This window comes from Alosa pseudoharengus, unplaced genomic scaffold (assembly GCF_046254945.1).
Source record: "Alosa pseudoharengus isolate Yale_2024_CS ecotype anadromous, Long Island Sound unplaced genomic scaffold, YU_APseudo_1.1 YU_APseudo_1.1_scf_5, whole genome shotgun sequence".
Classification (NCBI taxonomy): Eukaryota; Metazoa; Chordata; class Actinopteri; order Clupeiformes; family Clupeidae; genus Alosa; species Alosa pseudoharengus.
The window spans coordinates 1,468,733-1,492,943 of NW_027468837.1; the positions used below are offsets into that span (position 1 = coordinate 1,468,733).

At 39.5% G+C, this 24,211-nt stretch overlaps 1 protein-coding gene across 1 annotated transcript in view; it reads left to right on the forward strand.

Annotated features, from left to right (window-relative positions):
- dock3 (dedicator of cytokinesis 3) overlaps positions 1–24,211 on the forward strand; it is an 835,931-nt gene that overhangs the window by 542,798 nt on the left and 268,922 nt on the right. The window contains 1 exon segment of the mRNA XM_076267926.1: positions 15,489–15,584. Coding sequence (XP_076124041.1) covers positions 15,489–15,584 — 96 coding nt within the window.

The following is a 24,211-nucleotide window of genomic DNA, read 5'->3' on the forward strand; positions in this document are numbered from 1 at the left end:
ACACAGAACCCGCTTCTCTCACGGCAGTCATTGACAGTAACCTAGAATAAATGCATGGGGAAAAACACTTCCCCATGACAAAGACATCGTAAAACATTGAAAGTTAATATTTTGTCACTAGCAATCTGTCCTTTGTCAAATGTATTATGTTCCAAGTAGCCTATGCATAATTCTGCTTCATAAAGTTGAACAAATACATTTGCTTATTTCACAGAAAAATATAAATAGCCAGTCTACAGTGCAGAGTTGGTAAGTTATGGTAGGCCAACTTGCAGTGAACATACAAACAGGGGAAATTATTTCTCTTGCAGCTGAGTAGCCTCAGGTGCGCACGTAGACATAAGGCCGAACATGCAAGCGTCATTGCGCCGTTAAACTTAAATAGGTTAACATCACTCTAAGTTCGCCTTCAAGCAAGGAAAACGATGATTTGAAGACATCTGTTTCGTTGGAAGGGCAACACAGAGACAGGCCCGATGGCAGGGCTGTTATGAGAGTATTAAAATATGGGATATTCTACGGGAAAACATTAAAATGGCAAGACAGCGGGGAAAGTTAAAATACGTGATAAACACGGAAAAAGTTGGCATGCATTGTTTCGGTCCCCGTGCACAGGGATTATTTGTCATACTATTAATCACATATGATTATTTGTGAAATTGTGCAAACAGGCGCAACACATTTGAAAAGGAAGGACTGGTAGCATGCAAGCTCACGGGAAAGATTGATTTAAGAACGTTATCACAAAGTGTGTGGCTGTGGCGCGGGCGGAAGACAATTGGCAGGGGAGGGTCATGTCTTTTTTAACAATTCTGTCGGAGGGTCATTGAACAATTTCATGTCATGCATGAATTTTCATGTCATGCAACTTCCAACTGAAGCACTCAAAATTCCTCCGGTGGCCCCTTCAATAAATAACGAACAGTCCCTAGATTGCTGCTGGGCTATATGTCTTGGTTCTGTTAACAACTGATTGTCAAACGCATAGCCTATCTCGCGGTTGCATCCATTACAAACAAACATGCAATGTGAACGTCTGGGATTGGGGAGAGCACTAAATGCTCTACTGAATAAGCACGAAGTCAAACCTTTAAATGAAAAACACTCTTTAATAATCCAAAAAAATAAACCGCTAATGAAGTAAACTTGTGACCATCAAAAATCGTTTATCGCTTGTAACTCCGTGATACCAGGACGTAACAGGAAGGCATTTGGCTGAGCAACGGAGGTTAATAGCTATGCTCCATGTTTCATTCGTCCCCGTTTCAATCGTCCCGGTTGTACCTACTCAAAACGCAGATAGAACCTTATTATTCTAAGGTAGCGAAATAGCGTTCAGCATGATTCATGCCCAATTAATTCCCCCTGTGAAAGTGTTCGCCTTTGTAGTTTGGTTTCGTGATAGCCTATGATAAACGGCTTATGGCCAAATATGTGAAAACGTTAAAATACAGTAGGCCTACGTGATAAACCCGGAAAAAGTTGACAGTGATTTTTTCATAATCACTTTGGAGGGTCATAGAAAAATGTATTGCTGGCGAGGGAGGGTCACGTCTTTTTGGACTAATGCTCCCAAAACTCCTCCGGTAGCCCCTTAAATAAATAACGAACAGTCCCTAATGAAGTAAACTTGTGACCATCAAAAATCGTTTATCGCCTGTAACTCCGTGATAACAGGACGTAGCAGGAAGGTATTTAATAATAATAATAATAATAATAAGCTTTATTTGTATAGCACCTTTCATACACAGAATGCAGCTCAAAGTGCTTTACATTTGAAGCATGTAACAAAATAATAGTCAGTCAGTCATTATCAATCACATTTCTTCATTGCTGGGGCCGTTTATGATCCACTCAGCAACATATCAAAAATATAGAAAATGACATGTCATAAGACTGGCAGCATTAACCCTCTTACCCCCCACAAGCACGCCATATGGCAACTGTGGCAAGGAAAAACTCCCATATTCCAGGAAGAAACCTTGAGCAGAACCTGACTTAATAGGGGGAGCCCATCTGCTTCTGGCTGGCTGCGCCCTCCAATAGCAGCAGATGTAGAATAATCTGAAAAAGTAGTCTACAGGATAAGACGAGTTAACTAAAAGCTTTCCTGTACAGGTATGTTTTCAGATCTTTTTTAAAAATATTTACTGAACTCGCCTGCTTGATGTACAGAGGCAGGGTGTTCCATAGTTTGGGGGCATAATGGATAAAAGCAGCTTCTCCACTTTGTTTGTGGAGCACTTTGGGTACGATTAAAAGATTAGAATTGGATGATCTAAGTTTCCTTTGTGGTTGATAAGATATTAAAAGCTCAGAGATATATGAAGGTGCTGTGCCATTCAGAGCTTTGTAAGTAATTAACATAACCTTAAAATCAATTCTATAGGAAATAGGGAGCCAGTGCAGTTCAGCCAACACAGGGGTGATGTGTTCTCTCTTCTTAGTCTTAGTTAAAAGTCTAGCCGCAGAGTTCTGTATGAGTGCCAATTTCTTTAGATGTTTTTTGGGAAGACCAGTGAAAAGTGCATTGCAGTAGTCTAACCTGCTAGTGATAAAGGCGTGAATTAGTTTTTCTGCATCTTGTTGAGTTAAAAAGGGCCGCACTTTGGCAATGTTTCTCAAGTGGAAATAGGCTGTTTGAGTAACTTTACTGATATGGGGCTTAAAACTTAACTCTGCATCTAAGATGACACCGAGGCTTGTTACTTTTGGTTTGACCTGGTGTGCCAAGTTCCCCAGATTACTAAGAACAATATCTCGCTTTAGTTTTGGTCCCACCAAAAGTACCTCTGTTTTGTCATCATTTAGTTTCAGAACATTTTTGCTCATCCACTGATTAATGGAGGTTAGGCATGCAGTGAGGGAGCAAAGGCCATCTGGGTTAGTTGGCTCCACAGAAATATACAATTGGGTATCATCTGCGTAGCTATGGAAGTTTACATTATGCTGACTTATGACATTTCCCAATGGAAGCATATATAGGGAAAATAGCAGGGGACCAAGGCAGCTCCCCTGGGCCACACCAAAAGGCAGGTCATGTTTTTCAGATACATGATCTCCTAGACTGATATAAAAATCTCTGCCAGTAATGTAGGTTTGAAACCAGTTTAGAGCATTATCAGAGAGACCCACCCACTTCGCAAGGCGGTGAATTAGGATTCTATGATCGATCAATGGTGTCAAATGCCGCACTCAAATCCAGAAGAATAAGGATTGAGACTTTGTTTGAGTCAGTAGCCAGTCTGAGATCATTGACTATTTTTACTAGAGCCGTTTCTGTGCTGTGATTTGATCTAAAACCTGATTGGAATTTTTCAAGGATGCTGTTTTCGTTGAGGAAGGTATTTAACTGATTACAAACAACTTTTTCAAGTACTTTGCTCAGGAACGGTAGATTTGATATAGGCCTGTAGTTGCTCAGATTGTTATGGTCGAGATTTGACTTTTTAAGTAAAGGTTTCACAACAGCGGTTTTAAAAGCAGTTGGAAATATACCTGTTTCTAATGAGGTATTTATTACCTTGAGAATAAAGGGAGCTAAGCTATCATATACTTTTTTGAGGAATCTAGTAGGGATTGGATCTAAAACACATGTTGAGGAGCCGGTTTGAGTTATAATTTTATCAAGCTCAGATTGAGTAATATTGCTAAAGGACCTTAATTTCGGGGGGCTGTTTTTGGGTGTACTATCAAACATATTACTTGTGTTACCAATAGCCTCCCTTATAGAAATTACTTTGTTTTTGAAGAAGTCTGCAAATTCTTCGCATCTTAGAGAGGATGCCTGACTGAGTGTATCAAAAGGTGTTTGATGCAATAGCCTATCAATGGTAGAGAACAACACCCTAGAGTTTCCACTGTTTTCAGCAATTACCTTAGAGAAGTGGTTCCTTCTCTCATTCCGAATAGCTCTATTATAATTTGCTATTTTTTCTTTTAGAATGGCACGGTGAACCTGTAACTTAGTTTTTATCCATGTTCTCTCAGCTTTTCTACATTATCTTTTTAGATCATGGATATTTTCGTTCATCCAAGGTGTCAGTTTGCTACAGGGCCTTTTTTTAGTCTTTAAGGGTGCCACTCTATCAAGCATAGCGCCTAATTCATGATTGAGAGCCTCTACCATTTGATCAATGGGATGATGTAAAATATCTAAATTTATGGAGTCTATAAGAGCTATGAACTGCTGTTCTGCTCTAATGTCCAAGAGTCGCGATTTGATTGAAATTTCGGGATGAATTTTTGGAGTATGTAGTACTATATTAAAAGATACACAATAATGATCAGACATATTTATATAATTTACTGATAAGTCTGTGACTTCTATCCCTCTAGAAATGACTAGATCGAGGGTGTTGCCAAGGTTGTGGGTGGGTCCTGTAACATGCTGCTTTAGCTCTAAACTGTCCAACACATTAAGGAACTTACTGGCTTTAGCATCAGTTGTCTTATTGACATGAATATTAAAGTCGCCATTTACAATTATCCGATCATAGCTAGTGATGATGAGCGACATAAGTTCAGAAAACTGGTCGAGAAAGCCAGCCCATAGTTTAGGAGGGCGGTATAAGGTTAATAGAAGTACAGCTGGGTCAGCCTTCAGAGTGAGGGCAATGTACTCAAAGGAAGCGAATTCACCAAAGTTGACTCTAGTGCAACTATATTTGTTTGAGAGAATGGAGGCAATTGTTTTTCACTAATAAAATAATTGATTGCAAAGGTTTTGGTAGTAAGTGCACCTATATTCAGTAAACCCATGTTAGCTGAAAATGCCTCTGGCTTTTGAGGAATATGCTGAGGTATGGAATTTGGTATTTGGCTGAGCAACGGAGGTTAATACTCTATATTTTGTCCAAATGATGTCTGTCTATCATCGTTGCACTCGGAGAAAACCAGAATGTTTAATTTGTCCTGCGTCTCTACGGCTGCAAACGGGATTCACTCGCAGTTAACCAAATATTTCTTTATTAGGGCAGGGCAGGCATATTTCTGGCTATTACATTATTTCTAAACAAGTCTGCTAAAGTCTGTAGTGAAGTCTGTGTAGGGTTTTCCAGGCTCCATTTCTTTTTACGAGACACCCTTCTCACTTGAGCCATCTACCGGTTGTTTGGGTTGTTGCAGTGTCTCACTGGAAAAATACAAATTAAAGTCGCGTGATACCGCGTGATCCCACGCGCGGACCGCGAGTGAAGCTGGCCAAGTCGAAGCACTGCCCACTGTATGTTCTGGCTGTGTCCCAGCCTTGAAAAGTTTTGCAGAGAAGTTTTCCAAACACTCTCTCAGATACTGAATCACACAATAGAACCCGACCCACTCATGGCTCTATTTGGTATTACTGGAGAGGAGCAAATGCCCAGGGCCAAGCATAATGCATTGTCTTTTGCTTCCCTTCTGGCCCGACGCACAGTGTTGCTTAAATGGAAAGGGAAGACTTTACCTACTCATTCGCAGTGGTTAAGGGATCTACTATCTAGTCTAACACTGGAGAAAATACGCCATTCATTGCATGGATCTGAGGGGAAATTCTATAAGGTTTGGGGATCATTTCTAGATTATGTCCACAACCCCGAACTCGTGATTGAATCATAGAGTGGTTGCCTTATCATTTACTGTATGCCCTTGACTTCCAGCCAACTCCTTTGCGGGCACTCGTTGGCATTTCATCTTCACTAACTGCCTGCACTTTCCAATTGGTCTTGGTTTCTTCTTGTTTGTTTTTTTTGTGTGTTTTTTTTGTTTTGTATATTGTTATTGTTATTGTTACTATTATTGTTATTATTTATCCACTTTTGATATGTAGTGCTTGATTTGTTCCTTGCTTTTTTTATTATTATTATTATTATTACTATTATTACTATTTTATCCCTTATGATGTTGTGTATTATGAGCTGAGATAAGGTGGGAGGGTGGGGGGATGGGTGATGGTGGGAGGGGCGGGTTAATTCTTAAATAATCAGGCTGTACTTTGTCTGTGTCAATCGAAAAACAATAAAAAGAATTTTGAAAGAAAAGTAATTTACAAAAACATTGTAAAACACTGAAAGTTAATATTTTGTCACTAGCAACATACATCTGTCCTCTGTCAAATACAGTTGCATGTATAGCTCTGAACAAAACCGTTTAAGAGTTATTTAAGGAGAAGTCGAACGTGTTTTTTGTTTCATTCGTCCCTCCTGGCTGGGACAAATGAAACAGCATGGGGGGGCGAATGAAACATAGCCTACAGCTTAAATTATGTAAACTTCCCACAACTTCAATATTTGACAACATATCATGAATGGTATAGGCGCCGATACCGTGGGTGCTCCGTCGCTCAAGCACCCACGGAAAATATCGAGCACCCACATGTGCCAGCTTACAGTCCCGGCTAAATTTACATTAACTTAAAATCAAACATCGTAGTTGATGTTAAATTCAGCATCTCTCATAATGTGATTGGCTATGTCAATCCCCTACTCCATATCCTAGCCACCAATGAGTGTCTCGTATGAAAATTCCTGACACTTCCCACCTGAAGAATTAACGCAAGGCCTTGTCGGGTCTTCAGCCCCGAATGTTTAAAATGTATATAGCCCTGAATATCATTTTAAAAGTAGTCTGACAAAAGCTTATTGTTTTGTGACACAGCTAAACACTGGTACCTCATAGAACGTCTATAACATAGCCTATTAATGTGATGAGGTGGTCGCAACTCGCAAAAGTAAAGAAGATATAAAGAACTCACGCAAATCTAACCTACAACACGCAGACAGCTTCATGCGCAGGGGAGAGAGAGCGCGCGCATGATGGTGTTTTATGATTGTTAGCTTCTGATGGTATCTTGCTAATTCACTGAAGAAAGACTTATGATTATGGATAGAAAGAACATTCTGAAAAGGAAAGGAGTAAGGCAATGAGGAGCAATGCTATAGTGGAATACTCATGTTGCTGTATCAGCAGATGAGAAGAACCTGAGAGTGCCACTGATGACGTGACTGCCTACAGGTTGGTGAAGGAGAAAGCTACATCTAGCTGAGCCCAGTGACTATGCTTTTGTGAGAAGGCACACCATTCATAGGCCTAAGAATATCCCTGGCAGACCTTTACAAAAAATATGATACCATACACGCCTTTTACACCAGTGTAGGTATCTATCTATCTATCTATCTATCTATCTATCTATCTAGGATATGGCAAAGTTTGAGAACCACTGCCTCCACTTACTGTCGGCTAATGCGTGCTTCTGGATGGATAGGCTATATCTCTTTTTTTTTAACGGCGTGATGTCAACACGAAATATAACAAAGCAAAGTGTTTTTCCTTTTTAGTTTGGGTTACCGCAATTAAGCTTCTGAGTTAAGTAAACTGTTCAGGAGTCAAACGACGGATCATGCGTGATTTAGGCGTAGTGTAGGTGACTGAAAGTGCACAAAAATTGTGCCTTTGCTTAACAGCATTTAAGAAATGTCCTCGAGGGTGACGCCCATAGACTCCCGCAAACTGTATTGGCGTTTTGTGTGTCGGCCGCTGTTGATTTCCTAAAGTGTTGAAGTGCATGACATTACTTCTCAAAAACCATATGGCAACAATACACATGGGCATTGGTATGCCGATGACACCCACTTCAAGCTCTTTCGCCTAATGACCATGGTCCCCTTGAATCTCTTTGTCAGTGTATTGACAAGATTAACAACTGGATGTCTCAAAATTCTCTTCAGTTTTTTTTTTTCAGCAGTACACACCTTCCAGACCTCTCAGGTCTCATGAGAAATACTTGTTAGTAAAACCTACTGTTAGAACTAAACATGGTGAAGCAGTGTTTAGTTGCTATGTAGTTCTGCCCTGGAACCAACTTTCAGATGAGATCAAAGTTGGGGCAGCCGTGGTTGCCGGTTCGAACCCCGACCAGTAGGAACGGCTGAAGTGCTCTTGAGCAAGGCACCTAACCCCTCACTGCTCCTTTTATTTATTTCTTTTTTTTTCTTTTTCGCATGTCCAAATTTCTGTCAATGATTCCCGGGACACTGAAAGACCGGGGTAGACGAAACTTGGTGGGCATGTAACCCCATATGGATAGCATGGAACCATCGTTTTTCGTTTTGATCTGTAGCCCCCCCGCTGGACTGCACCCCCCGAAAGGAGGGTAGGGCAGACACAGTTTTCTGTGAATATCTCGAGAACCGTAAGGTTTAGGAGGACCATTTTTTTTTTTTTGTATGTTGATCTCAAGGGGCCATGTCAACCCATTCCATAACCACTCATTTCATGTATAGTGCCACCTAGTTAAACACAAAAAAGTAAAAATGAGGTGTTGTAATCGCAGGTATCTGTGGCCTAACTTAGTCAGAACTGCACGAAATTGGAAGTGTAGGATCATTATGACACCCTCTGAATGCACGCCAAGTTTCGTGGAATTCCGTTCATGGGGGGCCACACAATAAATTAATTTATGTTACTATACACCAACTGGCCTGTAGGTGGCCGGAGACAGTTTTCTGTGAATATCTCGAGAACCGTAGGGCCTAGGAGGTCCACCTTTTTGTATGTTGATCTCAAGGGGCCATGTCAACCCATCCCATTACCACTTATTTCATGTATAGCGCCACCTAGTTAAAAAATTTAAAAGCAAAAAATTAGGTGTTTTCATCACAATATCTCTGGCTGACATGGTCAAAACTGCACGAAATTGAAAGTGTAGGATCATTATGACACCCTCCGAATGCATGCCAAGTTTTGTGTACTTTCGTTCATGGGGGGCCTTACAATAAAACAATTTATGTGTACATTTAGTGACGTACACCAACAAGGATTCCCGGGACACTGAAAGACCGGGGTACACAAAACTTGGTGGGCATGTACCCCCACATGGATAGCATGGAACTGTCATTTTTCGTTTTGATCTGTAGCCCCCCCGCTGGACTGGACCCCCCGAAAGGAGGGTAGGCCAGACACAGTTCTCTGTGAATATCTTGAGAACTGTAGGGCCTAGGATGACCATTTTTTTCCGTATATTTGCCTCCAGGGGTCATGTTAACCCATTTCATGTGCGCACATGTGCACAAACAGATACACACACACACACACACAGTAATCATACGTATGACACATACTCACACAGTAGACATATGTACGCTTCCATGCACAGACACATACGCAGGCACACACACAAGCACGCACACACACACACACTCACACACACACACACCCACACACATAACATAAACATAACACAAACAATCAAGAATTTCTCAGAATTATGAACAGGCAAGATGGAGGTGGGGTTGTATAAAATGAATTTTACATGTGAAATCTAGAGCCGATATTAGGCATTTTCCAAACTATCGGTATCGGCATTTATAATGGCCGATAAATGACTATTTTAAAAATAAAATAAAAACGGACGAAACACCCTTTAACCATGTCATGAGTGTTGGCGTTGTATAGTTTGTCCACCAGAGGGCACTCTACACCGTCCCTGCTGGCAACACTCGTTTATAACGCGCACACATCCTGCAACCTGCTGATCCAGCCAGAGTCGGGCAGAGAGAGTGAGATCATCCGCGAGTGAGATCATCAGTTAAGTGTGTTCATGGTGATTTGGTATAACAATTGAAAAGAACATCCCCATCAGTTCTCTTAACTCAAGTAAGCATGACAAAATTCTTGAAAACAATGTCCAGTTTTGCTGCTGTTAAATAAGCCGAGTGAAGCGGAATTAGCTAGTAATTAAGTTACGTTGTTACAGTGTAGTTGACTGTCTGTCCTTTTAACTTTTGACAATGTGACTGAATATGACTGTATTTCTTTAATAGCGTGACAGTTATAGCAGTGAGACGTATCATCTCTCCCCGGCCTGTTATTTTGAAAGCGTATGTTTTACAATTTGCAGTATGACGTTATCCATTGCTAAATTATGGCTCATCATAGACTAGCTAACCACAAAGCTAGCTAATGCCATGAATATCAGTGGAAGAACGCTAACGTTAACATTAATGAGCTTGGAAACCACAACGAACTTATTCTGCCTAATAAAGTAATGATTACTGTATTTATAACTAGTATATCTGTAGTTACAGTCCCTGCATTGTAAAATGTAAGTTAGACGTGCGAGGAGTGAACATTTAGACATAGAGAAAAAGTATCAAACGTAGCTTGTGCATAAAAGTTAGCTTTTCTTTTAAACGTGTGTGAAATCCAATGACGCCAAGTGTGCGTTTCAGACTGTCATTCAGCCGCAGCATTAACAAGTTACATAATGGATTTAGATCACTAAATAGTAGGTTTTAGAAGGCAGGCAGCAACTGATGATTGAAAATGGTTTGATGTAGCTTGATGGAAATAATTTTAAAAGTGCAGGTAAAGGGATAAGCAAGCTGACATTGTAATTATAAGGTAGCTTATAAGGCAATAGGGACTAATTATTACACACGCAAACATTTAGGAGTGACCTTTATCTTGTTAATAATACAAATGATGATGATAGTAATAATGTCATCATTATTTTTTGTAATTAAGTCTTAGTTCAAAGTTATATTTATGAAGCTTACCAAGTCTTTTAATATCTTAAGTTTCTATTTTTATACATTTTATTTCTCAGAACTTTAATATATTTCGATGTTCCACTGTGACAATATTATTTAAAAATAAACAAGTTTGTTTTTAAAATGCATTATCATATTATTTTAGTCAATACTCATAAATAACTACAAATAACTAATGTTAGGGAAATCTGTTAATGTTTTGTTTCGCGTTTCTGAAAAAATATATATATATCGGCCGATATATCGGAATATCGGGTTTTTAAATCAACAAATATTTGTATCGGTATCAGCCTTCTAGTGAAGTCTATGAACTAATCATGTTTTGGTACTTGTTGTCTAGCAGATACCAGTGAGAATTGAGTGTGGATAATGCAATTTAGTGAGACAGTTAGAATCAAATAGGCCTTTCAGCGTGATTTCTTTTTGTGGAAAAAATGTGCTGGACTGGGCGGCGGTCATATTTTGTACCGCTCTGCGGTACATCTAGTTTTATTATAATTCTTTACTTTTTAAACTATTCTTTGACTATTGCCCTTCTATGCTTTTATCGGCTATTCCTGTTTGCTTTTGTTTATGTAAGGCACATTGAATGACCTCTATGTATGAAATGCGCTATATAAATAAAGTTGAGTTGACTTGACTTGACTTGACTCCTACACTGATACACGTGAACTGAAAATAGTTAAGCCTAATGGACCTGGCCTTAATTGAAATGTGCTGTAGATCTAGGCTACATTTTGCACGCACTTTTGCATGTTTCTCAATATGAAAAGTTCCTTATTTTCAACTGAACTCTAAAGATAATGAATATAGGCTATATGGAGTATTTTTTGTTTGTTATGCCCTTTATGTGTGCACATTTTGTGCATGCACTTCTGCCCTAGAATTTATTTTAGTTTATATCAGCTATATTTCCGAAGAATACAATGTGTTGCCTCAGGACCGCTGCACACCTTTTTAATTTTTATTTGAAATAATCAAATATGTCTTAAAGTTAAGTTCATAAAGTATTTTTGTGTGCTTTCATTTGATTCCCTATCAAGATACACTGGTAAAAATGGCTTTACATTGATGGAATTTTAATCATGTGACAAAATATGCGATTAATCACGATTAACTATAGAAATTAAATATTAACTACGATTAACTATAGAAATTCTGAAACTAAAAATTAATAGTTTGACAGCCCTAGTTACTATATCTTTATATGCTTTTTTGGGAGACCAGTAAAAATGCAATGCAGTAGTCTAACCTACTAGTGAAGGCATGGATTAATTTCTCTGTATCTTGTTGTGTCAAAAAAGGCCACACTTTGGCAATGTTTCTTTGAGAATACGGTTTTCGTAAACAGTACAGAGAGGTTATATTATGGCATCAAATCGGTGGGTGTGCTTGGCTTTTGGCAGCATTGCGCAGATCTGGCTGAACGTGATACATGTTTGTATTAAAATTCAGCCAGATCTGTGCAGTGGTGCAAGAAGGACCCTCTGCATACTACCACCAAAGTATAAGGTGATCTTGAGCCTTTTCAGTGGTTTGAAAAAAAGTGATTTATTTTGATGTGACTCCTTTCCCGCTGCAACAAGCTATAAGCCATTGCATTGCTAATTGCAGATTGAGCTACATCAATATGCTTACTGACAACATCCTTCCGACTGTGAAGGTAAAAATCTTTCCGAACCAGAAACCATGGGTTGATAGACAAGTCCGCACGGCATTAACAACGCGTACCACCGCATACAATGCAGGACTTATCACGGGCGAAATGTCAGACTACAAGACAGCATCATACAACCTACGAAAGACCATTAAAGAGGCCAAGCGGCGCTATAGGGACAGAGTGGAAGCCGACTTCAGTGAGGGTGATCCAGCTTGTGTATGGAAAGGACTGAGAACCATCACGGGCTTTGAAATCAAGTCTCCTTCAGTGATGAGAGTGAGTAACTCCCTTGCTAACGAGTTAAATGTTTTTTATTCACGATTTGAAGACTCATGCACCCTTACTATAGAAGCGGATGAGAACGATAGTGAGGAAGCTCCATTCACTGTTTCCGAGTATGACGTGAGAAACGTGTTTAAGAAGGCAAAGTGCAGGAAGGCTGCAGGACCAGATGGCATTTCTGGGAGGGTAGCCTACTGAAATCCTGCGCTAACCAGCTAGCCCCTGTGTTTACACACATTGTCAACACGTCATTGGCTCAAGCTATCGTTCCAACATGCTTTAAGAAGTCCACTATTGTACCTGTGCCAAAAAACAAAAGCCCATCATGCCTAAATGACTACTGTCCAGTGGCCCTGACATCAACAGTGATGAAGTGCTTTGAAAAATGAAGAATTTAATTAACTCATCTTTACCAAGCTCATTCGACCCCCTCCAGTTTGCCTATAGAACCAACAGGTCCAGAGATGATGCCATCTCCAACCTCCTGCACACCACCCTAAACCACCTGGATGGAAGAAAGGGGAAGTATATGAGAATGCTGTTTATTGACTATAGTTCAGCATTCAATACCATAGTCCCCTAGCCCGACGAGCCAGAGCCACATTAAATGTAGGGTCTGGGCACTCACCATTCGCACTGCTCAGTCCGAGGGGTGGGATAATCAGTTGTCTTTTAAATTCCCTCTGCACGCAATAGGACAGCGCTATGAGTCCCATGCGTTTTCCCATCAGCGGAGCTAGTTGGCTAGTTCAAACTCGTGTCACACTGTTCGCCGACAGCAACATCCATCTTCTTTGTTTTCAAGTAGCAGGGAATTCAAGCCAAACCGTTGCAACTCTGCCATCAATCATTATGTTAAGCCCGCCTAACAACTCTATACACGATTTGATTGACCTGATAGAAGTTTAATTTTTCGAGCTCACAAGCCAACGGAGAGTTGCTAGACTAGTGTCTAGATTTCTAGGCTAATATTCCCCCACTCTGGTTACAAAGATGAAGGCTCTTGGATTAAACAACACCATTTGCAAATGGATTCACAGCTTCCTCACTGACCGATCACAAGTGGTCAGGGTGGGTGGTCTGACATCTGACACGTTAACCATCAGCACAGGTGCCCCCCAGGGTTGTGTTTTGAGTCCTCTGCTGTATAACATCTACACCCATGACTGCAGAGCCAGCAGCAGTCACACCTCCATCATTACATTTGCAGATGACACAGTGGTGGTGGGCCTGATCAGCAACAACAATGAACAGGCCTATCTGAACCAGGTGGATGAGGTAGCACAGTTGTGCCAGTCCAACAACCTCACTTTGAATGTCAGCAAAACAAAGGAAATGGTGGTGGACTACAGGAAACAACAGAACAGAGCTTACACTCCACTTAAGATCAGTGGGCTGCCAGTGGAGAGAGTCACAAGCTTCAAATACCTGGGAGTACACCTCACTGACGATCTAACATGGACTGTTAACACCCAGCACACACTGAGGAAATCTAGGCAAAGACTGTACGTCTACGTCAGCTGAGGAAGTTCAAAGTATCAGCACCATCTTGAAGGCCTTTTACTCCTCAGCTGTGGAGTGTCCTGACAATCACTTGGTATGGGAACTGTACAGCCCGTGACTGCAGTGCCCTACAGAGAGTGGTGCGATCTGCCGAACGTACCATCAGGGCACCTCTCCCTACCCTGCAGGAGACCTACAAGAAAAGACTATGTACCAGGGCCCAAAGTATCTTAAAGGACTCCTCACATCCTGATCATGGACTTTTCAAAAGACTGAGGTCAGGCAAATGTCTCTGCTGCTACAAGACCAGAACAGAGAGACTGAGGAGGAGCTTCTATCCTCAAGCAATCCGTATCCTGAACACACACAAGACTATATAAACTTTTTTATTTTTTACACACTTGCACATGGACTGTACACACACTACACTTTTTATTCTCTCTTGCTATTTATTAAAATATTTCTTGATCTTTCTTTCTTCACACTTGCCAAATTAAATTTCACTACATGCTTTACGTTAGTATTGCGATGTATGTGACAAATAAACCTCCTTGTATCCTTGTAATTAAAACAACTGTCTAGGTCAAAACGACTAACGTTATTTTGCTCCCAAATGAAAGTTTGAACTCATTATCATTCATAAATCGACCCTAGGTTGTGTATACACCGAACCATCCATTTAAGATTCCAAACATTATGGTAAGAAATAAGAAGGATCAACTGTGCTATAATGTAATCTTTGTTAGATGCTGGGATTGTGTTAATGTCTTAGTGGAACTGTTTTCATGGCACAAATTTGTTTTAAAACTTTTAATGTCAATGTTCTCTTTTTCAGTGTCAAACCTAACATATCTGTTTTATCCCTATACAAACTATTCAACCAAATTTAGCCAAATTGCGCCTGTTTGTATCTGTAATATCATCATACTTAAGGATCACTTAATTAGCTAGTCTACACTGAATAACAGTGTTATGCCTGTTTTCTTTATGCTGCGGGAAATAGCACCCAGCTCTTTGGGCCATACCCCAGGTAAGATTCACAGACTACACTGTCTGTAGTCACTGTGTGTTTATCAGTGTTTACATCAACCAGTAATTACTGTGTTACCTAGTAAAAGTTCTAGCTGTCTGGCTGAAATATCTGGTAAAAATGTTCATACAAAACATAAACTTAAACAGGACACATTTAAACAGTTTGGATGAACAGTTTTAACCAAAACAAATGAATCAATAATGCAATAAATCTTGGTATTTTGTTGGTCACTGCACAAAATCGGATAACTTCCTACTCCCATTAATCTATGTGGGGAAATACAGTGAGGGTTTCTGCTTGGATGTTTTCCTGCCGGCCCATTTTACGTTCTAAGTTCTAAACTTATTGGTTATCTTACAATATCATATTACAAACACAAACATAATATACACTTAGATTGTGTGTATGTTTGTTTGTTTTGTACATGAGAATGTTTGAGAGGTTTCAGATATAATTCCTCTCTTTGATGTGTCTGTGTATGTAGTCTCCTAGAGAAGATTGAACAGGAAACATGGAGAGAGACTGGCATTTCATTTGTCACATCTGTGACACGTCTGATGGAGCGGCTGTTGGATTACAGGTACTGTAGTTGATGTTCGCTAATTTGTGACTACTTCATCCAGTGCCTTTCTTGTAGTGTAGTGTGGAAATCTGACTCTTGCTCTGGTGAGTTTTTGTCACAGGAAGTAAATAAGTAAGCAAGTACATTTGTGAAATGTCATTTAGCAAATACATCTGAAAAGAAACAACTGTTTAATGGTTTCAAAGCACAGTGGCACACGCTGAGTTTCCATTACAGCTTTGCCCAAATAAAAACGACATTTGCCGAAATTCGACAAAGCACAATTGAGAATGGTCTGTGATGCAATTCGATAAAATATGCATGTTATCTTCTGGCGATAGTCATATGTGACAATGGAGTTCCCAAAATCTGACAAGTTTTGACAGTTGTCTTCAATTGCATCTACCAAAATCCGTGATACTGTAAATCCTCAAATTATGGCCGGGATTCTATTTATAGCCGGGCCTCGGATAATAGCCGGGGGCGTGGTTGATTCAGACAAATAAAGGCCGGCCCCAAATACAAGCCGGGGTAATAATTGCCTACCAGTAGGGCTATCAGTCCATGAGCACTAGAAGACATTGTTTTGATTTAACTCAATGAAATAAAAGTACCCTTAATATTTTATATTGTTGGTAGGTTTAATACTGTTGCCAATGAAAAGTTGTTGTCCTACACCATGGGTCTCCAACATGTCGCTCTCAAGCTACCAGTGGCTTGCCGCTCCCCTTCCGAGCTTGCCAGAGGCTGAAGCAGTACTACATTTAAACACAATTATTGCCGTGAGGCATTCCTATGGAATGTTTTTTGTGCCAAAATTAAATAAATAAATGAAATATGAAATAAATAATTAAAAGTTGAAATAAATACATGAAATATGAAATAAATAAATAAAAGATGAAATAAATAGTTAAATAAATAAAAGATTCAATGTAAACCATATATACATTGACATTGACATTTACATTCCATATGCACGGTCTTGCAATGTGACATGAAATAAATAAATAGTTCTACGTCAGTCACCCATCAAGGTGGGACCTAGCCGCTGAAAAAATCAAACTTTGTGAACATGACTGGCTGATCAGAATAAAGTCATTGATAGAAGCTAAAAGCTAGTGCTACTGCTAACAGCCATAACCTAGGCATTTTCATTCAGAAAGATTGTGTGTTCTATGTTGCTAACTCTTGGCTGTGAGTTATCAGGACGTAAAAGCATAGTATCTAGTGTTGTCAAAAATCCTTGTCAGCTGCTGAGTTATACCCTCATATTGAGAACTAAAAAGTCTCTGGAAAGTTGTGGACACTGCTTGGGCAATGTAGCAAGCTGGCACTGACACTCACAGAATAAGAGTTCACGGCATGGGCATCTCAAGCTTTATTGTTTATGTATCATATAACAAATGAGGTGAATTCAGCTCAAGTGAAGTTAACTGGGACGTCTGGGCACCCTACTATAAATAGAAGCAATAGCAAAGTCGTTTGCCATAGATAGAAGTTCGCTTTCTGTAGATGTCGATAACTAGCTAACGCTTGTGCTAACTGTTAGCGCTAGCTCTAGATGTGCACATAGCATGTCTTATCAACCCTCAGACACAGCAAACAGACCCATCAAATGACAGAACGCTTTCACACCTGATATCTTCCCAAAAGTATGAATTTAGAATGAAATCCTTGTTGTTGTATGTTCGTGAGTTATGATACAAGTCTGAGCTATGTCCTTAGTCCAGTGTGGTTCACAGGTAGCAAGCCAGTACAGTCTGACTCAGAGCTGGATCACTTCGTGTTATTTCAGTTAGGTCCCGCCTTGATGGGTGACTGACGTATTTATTTATTTCATGGGACATTGCATGACCGTGCATATGGAATGTAAATGTAAATGTCAATATGGTTTTTACATTTAATATTTTATTTATTTATTTATTTATTTCACATTTTATTTATTTATTTAATCTTTTATTTATTTATTTCAACTTTTAATTATTTATTTCATATTTCATTTATTGATTTCATATTTCATTTATTTATTTAATTTTGTCACAAAAAACATTCCATACATTCCAGCCTACATTTAATAAAAAGTAAATCATGCATAATTAAAAACTAACTCAATTTAGGCTACTTGGCTACGCAATAGACCGGTTTCAGGTCCCTAACAACCGTAGTCAAGAACGAACTTGGAGGACAAGCACTAGTTGTTTACACTGACAGCGCATAGAAAACAAGCTGGCTGAACTTGATATAAGATGAAGAATAAAAACATATTGCCGAAATATTTCGGTGTAGCCGAGTCTGGATTGTTTTCATGTAGAGGTGTAGCGGATTTAGCTATGAAAAAGCAACGGATTTTACGGAGGGTAAACATGTGGCCAGTCACTGTAAAGTTAGGTTAGGCTTAAGCTAATGTTAGTCTTAGGGCTTCGACTGCACAAACAATTAGTTTAGATTTAGTGAGAACATTACCTACTCAAAGAGTACATAATGACAGGGGTGGACAATCATTTCCCCCTGAGGTCAGAGGATAATTACTTTGATAAAGTAGCCTATGCTGGCCACACATTGAACGATTGACTGAAATAACGTTACAATGCACAAAATGCATTGTGCTGGATGTTAACTGACAGGACAGGAGCCTATGACGGATTAGCTATAAGTTAGGCTACCTTATAGTAGGCCTATGCAATAACGTTACTTGCAAGCCCATGTCTTCTTTTTTAAAACAAACAACTCAAATGGAGTGTCAACTTTAACTTTAGGCTAGAAGCTACCCTGCATATTGTCATTTGCGTGAAATATAGGCTAACGTTAGCCTCCGTTCTCATGGATCATAAGTCTCTCATTAAAATTATATGCTGAGGAATATGATAAAAAAAAAAGACTTTGTTAATGTCACTACCCTATGTTATTTAGCCTACATGACTTGAGTTTTTCCTCTTGAGCATGAAGATAACATTTGTGGCATAACTTCGTAGCTTCATAATGCATGCTTCGTATCCAAATGTCTAGCACCTAGGCCTGCCTACTTTATTGGCGTTTTAAACATTTTTAGCTTTGAACGGACACATCACAAAAAAATGAAATGTCTCCTGTACCACACAAGGGAATTTCCGTCTGCTTTTCTCTGCCAAAAGTTAACAATTTTCAAGCTCCTTGCGTCTTTCTCTCAATGTATTGCTATACGGCTCTGGGTTTGCTTGTCCTCCGAGTTCGTCCTTAACGACGGTTGTTAGGGACCTGAAACCAGTCTATAGAGCTGGTAAGTCCCGCCCTTTCCGCTATCCCCGCTGGACCTCTAGATTGAAAAATCGTCGATGCAAGTGAATGTGAGAAAATAATTATTTTCTGGCCCCGTTTGAATTTTGCCATGAATGTGAACATATGTTGTCTGTGAATTTTTAATATAAATTTTCGTGTAAAGTGCTACAATTGAGCGGGTAGAAGTTTGATGTGGTTAAACTTTGTGTGAGAGCACTTTGTGGACTACAACTTTCCGCTAGACGACAGCTAACTAGTTTCCGATAACAACCATCAGTTGGTCGAGGTGTAGAGGGTTATTAAGATCAACTTTGAACACAGTTAACCATACAACTTTACAATCACACTGTATCATAGTGTTAATGTGTTGAGTAAAGCTAGACGTTTCGAATATTTTTGTTACCATGTGTGTTTATTCCTGCGGTTACAAAAACTAGCATCTCAGCTAATGTTAGCGATTAGAGCTAGCTCACGTCACAGGCGACATGTAGTCTTTCTCGTTATGTTTTTTCCACAACTGATAGCCGAAGAATCATATAATATACTGTCAAACTCGTAACATGGAAAATTATATTAAAAATTCACAGACAACATATGTTCACATTCATGGCACAATTCAAACGGGACCAGAAAATAATTATTTTCCCACATTCACTTGCATTGACGATTTTTCAATCTAGAGGTCCACTGGGGGTTTAGCGGACGGGCGGGACTTACCAGCTCTATAAGGTTTCGATTACTGCACAGCGCACGTTCAGTGAATGAATGAAAGCGGCTGCCTTGTCTCGCATGTCTCGTATTTCTTCTCTCCGGGTGATAATTATTTATAGTGATGATTATGTTTATCACCCGGAGAGAAGAAATACTCTTTTCTGATTGGCTGGCGGGTGGCCTTTAATTCTGAATAACAGGACACCGTTCCATATCAATGCTTATGAATGTTAACTATAACAACCATAGTAGGACGACGGTTGCAGCGCTCTAGAATCTTTTGGTTGCAGGCTTCCCAACAATGGAATCAACTGTAAACAAGCTAACTGTCCATGCTAAAGTTGTACAACAAGCTGAACTAGTGAGCTTCTTTTTAAACAGAACCGCGTGTTTACAGTGTTTACAGTGGCAACCGGGTGATAAGCGGGATAACGGCCTTCGAGGTGTGTCCAGTTATACGGAATTAATGGACTTGGGCGGAGGCCCCTCGCTCTCGTCCATTAATTCCGTATAACAGGACACCTCGGCGGCCATTATCCCTTACATAACACAGACTATATTTCTGTAGAACACAGACCATTGTTATGTAGGCTATAACAGGCCGCTGACAATGACGACGGGTTTTGTGCTTTACATCTTTCCGAATATCACGCAGCAAGTAGCCTAATCCATTTACTAGTGGAATTCATCGAAAGTGAAAGTAGACGGGTTGATCAACTGCGTTCTGAAGAATGCTTGATTCAAGTTAAGTGTGTGTGGCGAACTAGTTTCTCAGCAGAAGCCATGAAACGGTAAAGGTCAACAAATTGATTTAAAAAGACATCATGTATGATTTGCATTGGGTTCGCTGTCAGGATTTTCCGATAATGAATCTTGTGATGCTGATACTGAATTTAAATTTTTGCGCATGTAAGCTGTGCTTGAAGTAGCTGTGACAGACTAGCCTAACGGTATTGGTTTTCATAGTTTTAACCACAAAGCCTGTCTACCTTAGGCCTACTAAATTGTTTAGTTAACACCTTGTCATTTCGTGTTTGTCCAGCCGTTCACCCCCATGAACCTTGCGCCCATGTCATCTAAAACATATTTCGGGATGCCATCTCACCATTAGAAAACGTAACGTTATGGTGACAGTGCTAAGAGATCAAAGCTTTGGCATGATTAGTAAACATTAGTCTTGCACATAATATTGAGCTGAATATTTAGTGGAAATAGCCTACTGTAGCATTGTGCTGATAGATAAAAAGTCGCCTATTTAAAGGCGCAGTCTGCATTTTAACCCTAGCTCTCCATTTAGTGTGTGCGCTTGTAAAACGTTGTAGCATACACAATCCTGGCGCAGTAGCATAAAACAGTTCGAGCCTACCAGACATGTGGACTCGAGTCACATGACTTGGACTCGAGTCAGACTCGAGTCATGATTTTAATGACTTCAGACTCGACTTGATCAAAATCGGCATGACTTGCGACTCGGACTTGAATACTATTCACTCGAGACTTGACTCGGACTTTGCCTCTTTGACTTGTAATGACTTGACATGTCTCGAGTCAAAAAATACATTTTCTGATCGTGGACCAGTCACCCCAGAGATGCTTTCACTTCCGCGAGTAAAAAGCAGGCAGAGCACAGTGATCAGTGCTGCTGCTACCACCACAAGCATCACGCACTGTGTGTAGGGCACCAAGAGACAGAGGAAGGACCAACATTAAATAAATAGTGGCTTTACTGCAAACTGATTTGCACTCTTGTTAGAGAATGTTTACAATGTCAAAATGCACCAACAGCATGTTACATAATGATGATACTTTTCGGGTCCTTTCCATTAAGATCCAACTTGAAAGTATGCTAGCCTACTCCATTTAATTGAGAACGCGTCTCAGCGCGCACAAAAGGGAGAGAAAAAACGAGTGGCAGGTTCCAGCTGGCCTGTCATTGTTGATGATGATTGATATCTCCTTATATAAGAGAGGTATAAAAGGAAATCATGAAGAGCTTAGGGGAAATTGTGGATTTATCCGGTTCTCGCTACTGTTATAAACCTTGAGAGTCAGGGCACTTTGACATAGGCTGCACTCACTGTGATTTGGAAAATGGACAAGAATATGAAGAGTAGTCTTTGCCTTTGTGTAATAGAACTGGTGAGTCTTTTGAAGTCTTCAATAATTCGTTTAACATGAAGCACATGATATTAGACCTATGCCGATTGAAACGCATTCCACTTAGCTAGGTGGCTACTGGCTACCAGGCTCATAATTCATAATTGCAAACAGAAAATGTCTAGCAAGCATCATGTCATTACATGCTTTTATTTCCAAAGGAATGAAAGCTGTTTGTGCCAACTTAATATCATGCTTATCATTGTTAATATTGTGCTATACACGTGGCACAAACAATGTTCAAGTTTGTGGACTAGCCATAGCTAATGGAGCGGAAAAAAAAGATCATTAGGAGAACGTGAGGACAGTGGCACACAATGGGCTTAAAGTGACAGTGCACCATACAAATGAGTTAAACAGCATCACATGTGTAGTAGCCTATTTAAGAAATTAATACTTTAAAACAAAATTACTGTGTCATTATTATCATTTACATAATATAGAAGTGTTTTACTTTTACCTTTGTGGTTTCTCAGTTTTGTGATTTATGCTGTTAATATGCCATATAAGAAGCTTTAGTCTTTAGGGAGAAAATTTACTTTTTAATCGCAATTAATCTAGATTCTAGATTAATTCATTTCAAAATATGAGATTAATTAGTTATTTTTTTATTCGTTTGACAGCCCTAATAAAATCGTAATTAACCGCAACATTTTACTAATGTAGCCTATGTGACGATTCTTCTCGTCACCATTTATTGTAATCATTAACCATGACCTTGGCTTTATGAGTTGCCACTGGCAGACAACCTAATAAATTGTTTGCAGGCAAATCTGTGGCCTAGCGCAGTGAAATGCCATCAGTCAAATTATTACTCATCCTTACAGTGGACGCCGCAATTTGGAAAAACAATATATATTTGCTGCTGTGCTGAGTGCCATGTAGCTATCCGTTTTGTACAGTATGCTCATGCGTATATTTCACAGGTATGCGGATGCATATATCGTAAAAGATTTCAAGACAGAAACATTGAACATATTTTAATCTGTATTTATAAAAAAATACTGTAGATTAGATTGATGTGTTAAAATTATGATTGATAGTCTAATAATGCCATTATTAAGTGAAAAATACCTGATGACTTGTTCAGGACTTGAAAAAGATTGGGACTTGGACTTGGACTCGACTTGGCTTTGATGTGACTTGTGTAGGCCTAGGCTACTTTGCTCTATTATAAATTAGTTTTCTTTAGACCTTATAGGCTTTATTGTAATATGCTATAATGTTTGAAATATATGTATCAATGTATCATTACTTCCCATAAAAGTCATCAGATGTCATCATTTAAGGGGTTATTTTTCAAAATTTTCTGGCCACAATTTGAGGATTTACGGTAGTTAAACTTAAGGGGTCAGAAGATAAAGGGAGGAAAAATATCAAAAGTGAAACCGTTACTTGTGACGTGACAATTCTGGGAGGGCATAACCCATATATTTTTTTTTATTGTTTATTTAGATAGGGACAGTGCATATTAATGGACATCAGTACAAGTACACAATGTAAATATGCTAGAGTTAGCACCATAGCTAATTTTCATCTATTGTCCCTAGGCAGATACATCAAAAAAGAACATAAAAACAAGCATAAAAACACCCTCATAGTTTGAGAGGCAAGACAAACAACAACAGTCAAGACAAAACAATGAAGACAATTGTGTTGCCCCCTGCAGGTAACCCCCAGAACCTAGTCAACGTCAGCCGTTTCTCAGACGTAACCCCAGGCCTAAGCAGTTAAAACCTACGATACCTCCCTGGAGGTAATTGTAGATAGCAGGGACCTACTGTCGAGTGCAGTCGCACGACTTCCCTCTGCGGCGCAGATAACCTAAAGCTCCTATTTTTAAATATCCCCCTTGGAAGTTGATCAGGCTTCCGTGGTGGATTTATTGAGATGTTTATGAAATAAGGAGCGACTACGCCTAGGTCTCGAACAGTTGGCTAACGTGCGAAGATGTTTGACCCTAGAATTTATCTAGAGACACAGGTTATAGGCTACTTCTTGCTTAGGTTTTATAAGAGTGGAGACCTTCTTACCGTCCTTCAGTATAAAGTCACGCTGACCCAAGTCTTAGAAAAGACAGATGAATAACCACAGAAGAGACAAGTTATCTTACCCTCCTGCTGGAATTCGTAGAAAGACCAAGAAAAGACAAAAATACTGCTTGAAGAATTAGATGCCAAGGTTAAATAAGTTCTTTACTTTTCAGCATTTTGGTGATGATAACAAAATGCGGCGTAATATCCACTTGCAGGTTACAATGTCGTAGAAAATATAAAAAGAGTAAATCCACAAAATAGGAAAATAGTAAATCCACAAATGGAGAAGAGATTACAATAAAAATAGTAAATCCACAAATGGAGAAAAAGAGAATATACGGAAAAAAAGTAAGTCCTCAAAAAAGGGAAAAAGTCAGCTGATTGTCTTCTGCAGTCACTCTCTGTCGGAGTAGCAGGTCTGATATCTGCAACAGGTTCCACGGAGTTTCGGTCCGCGACTCAGCCTGGCACGACGTCCAACACTTT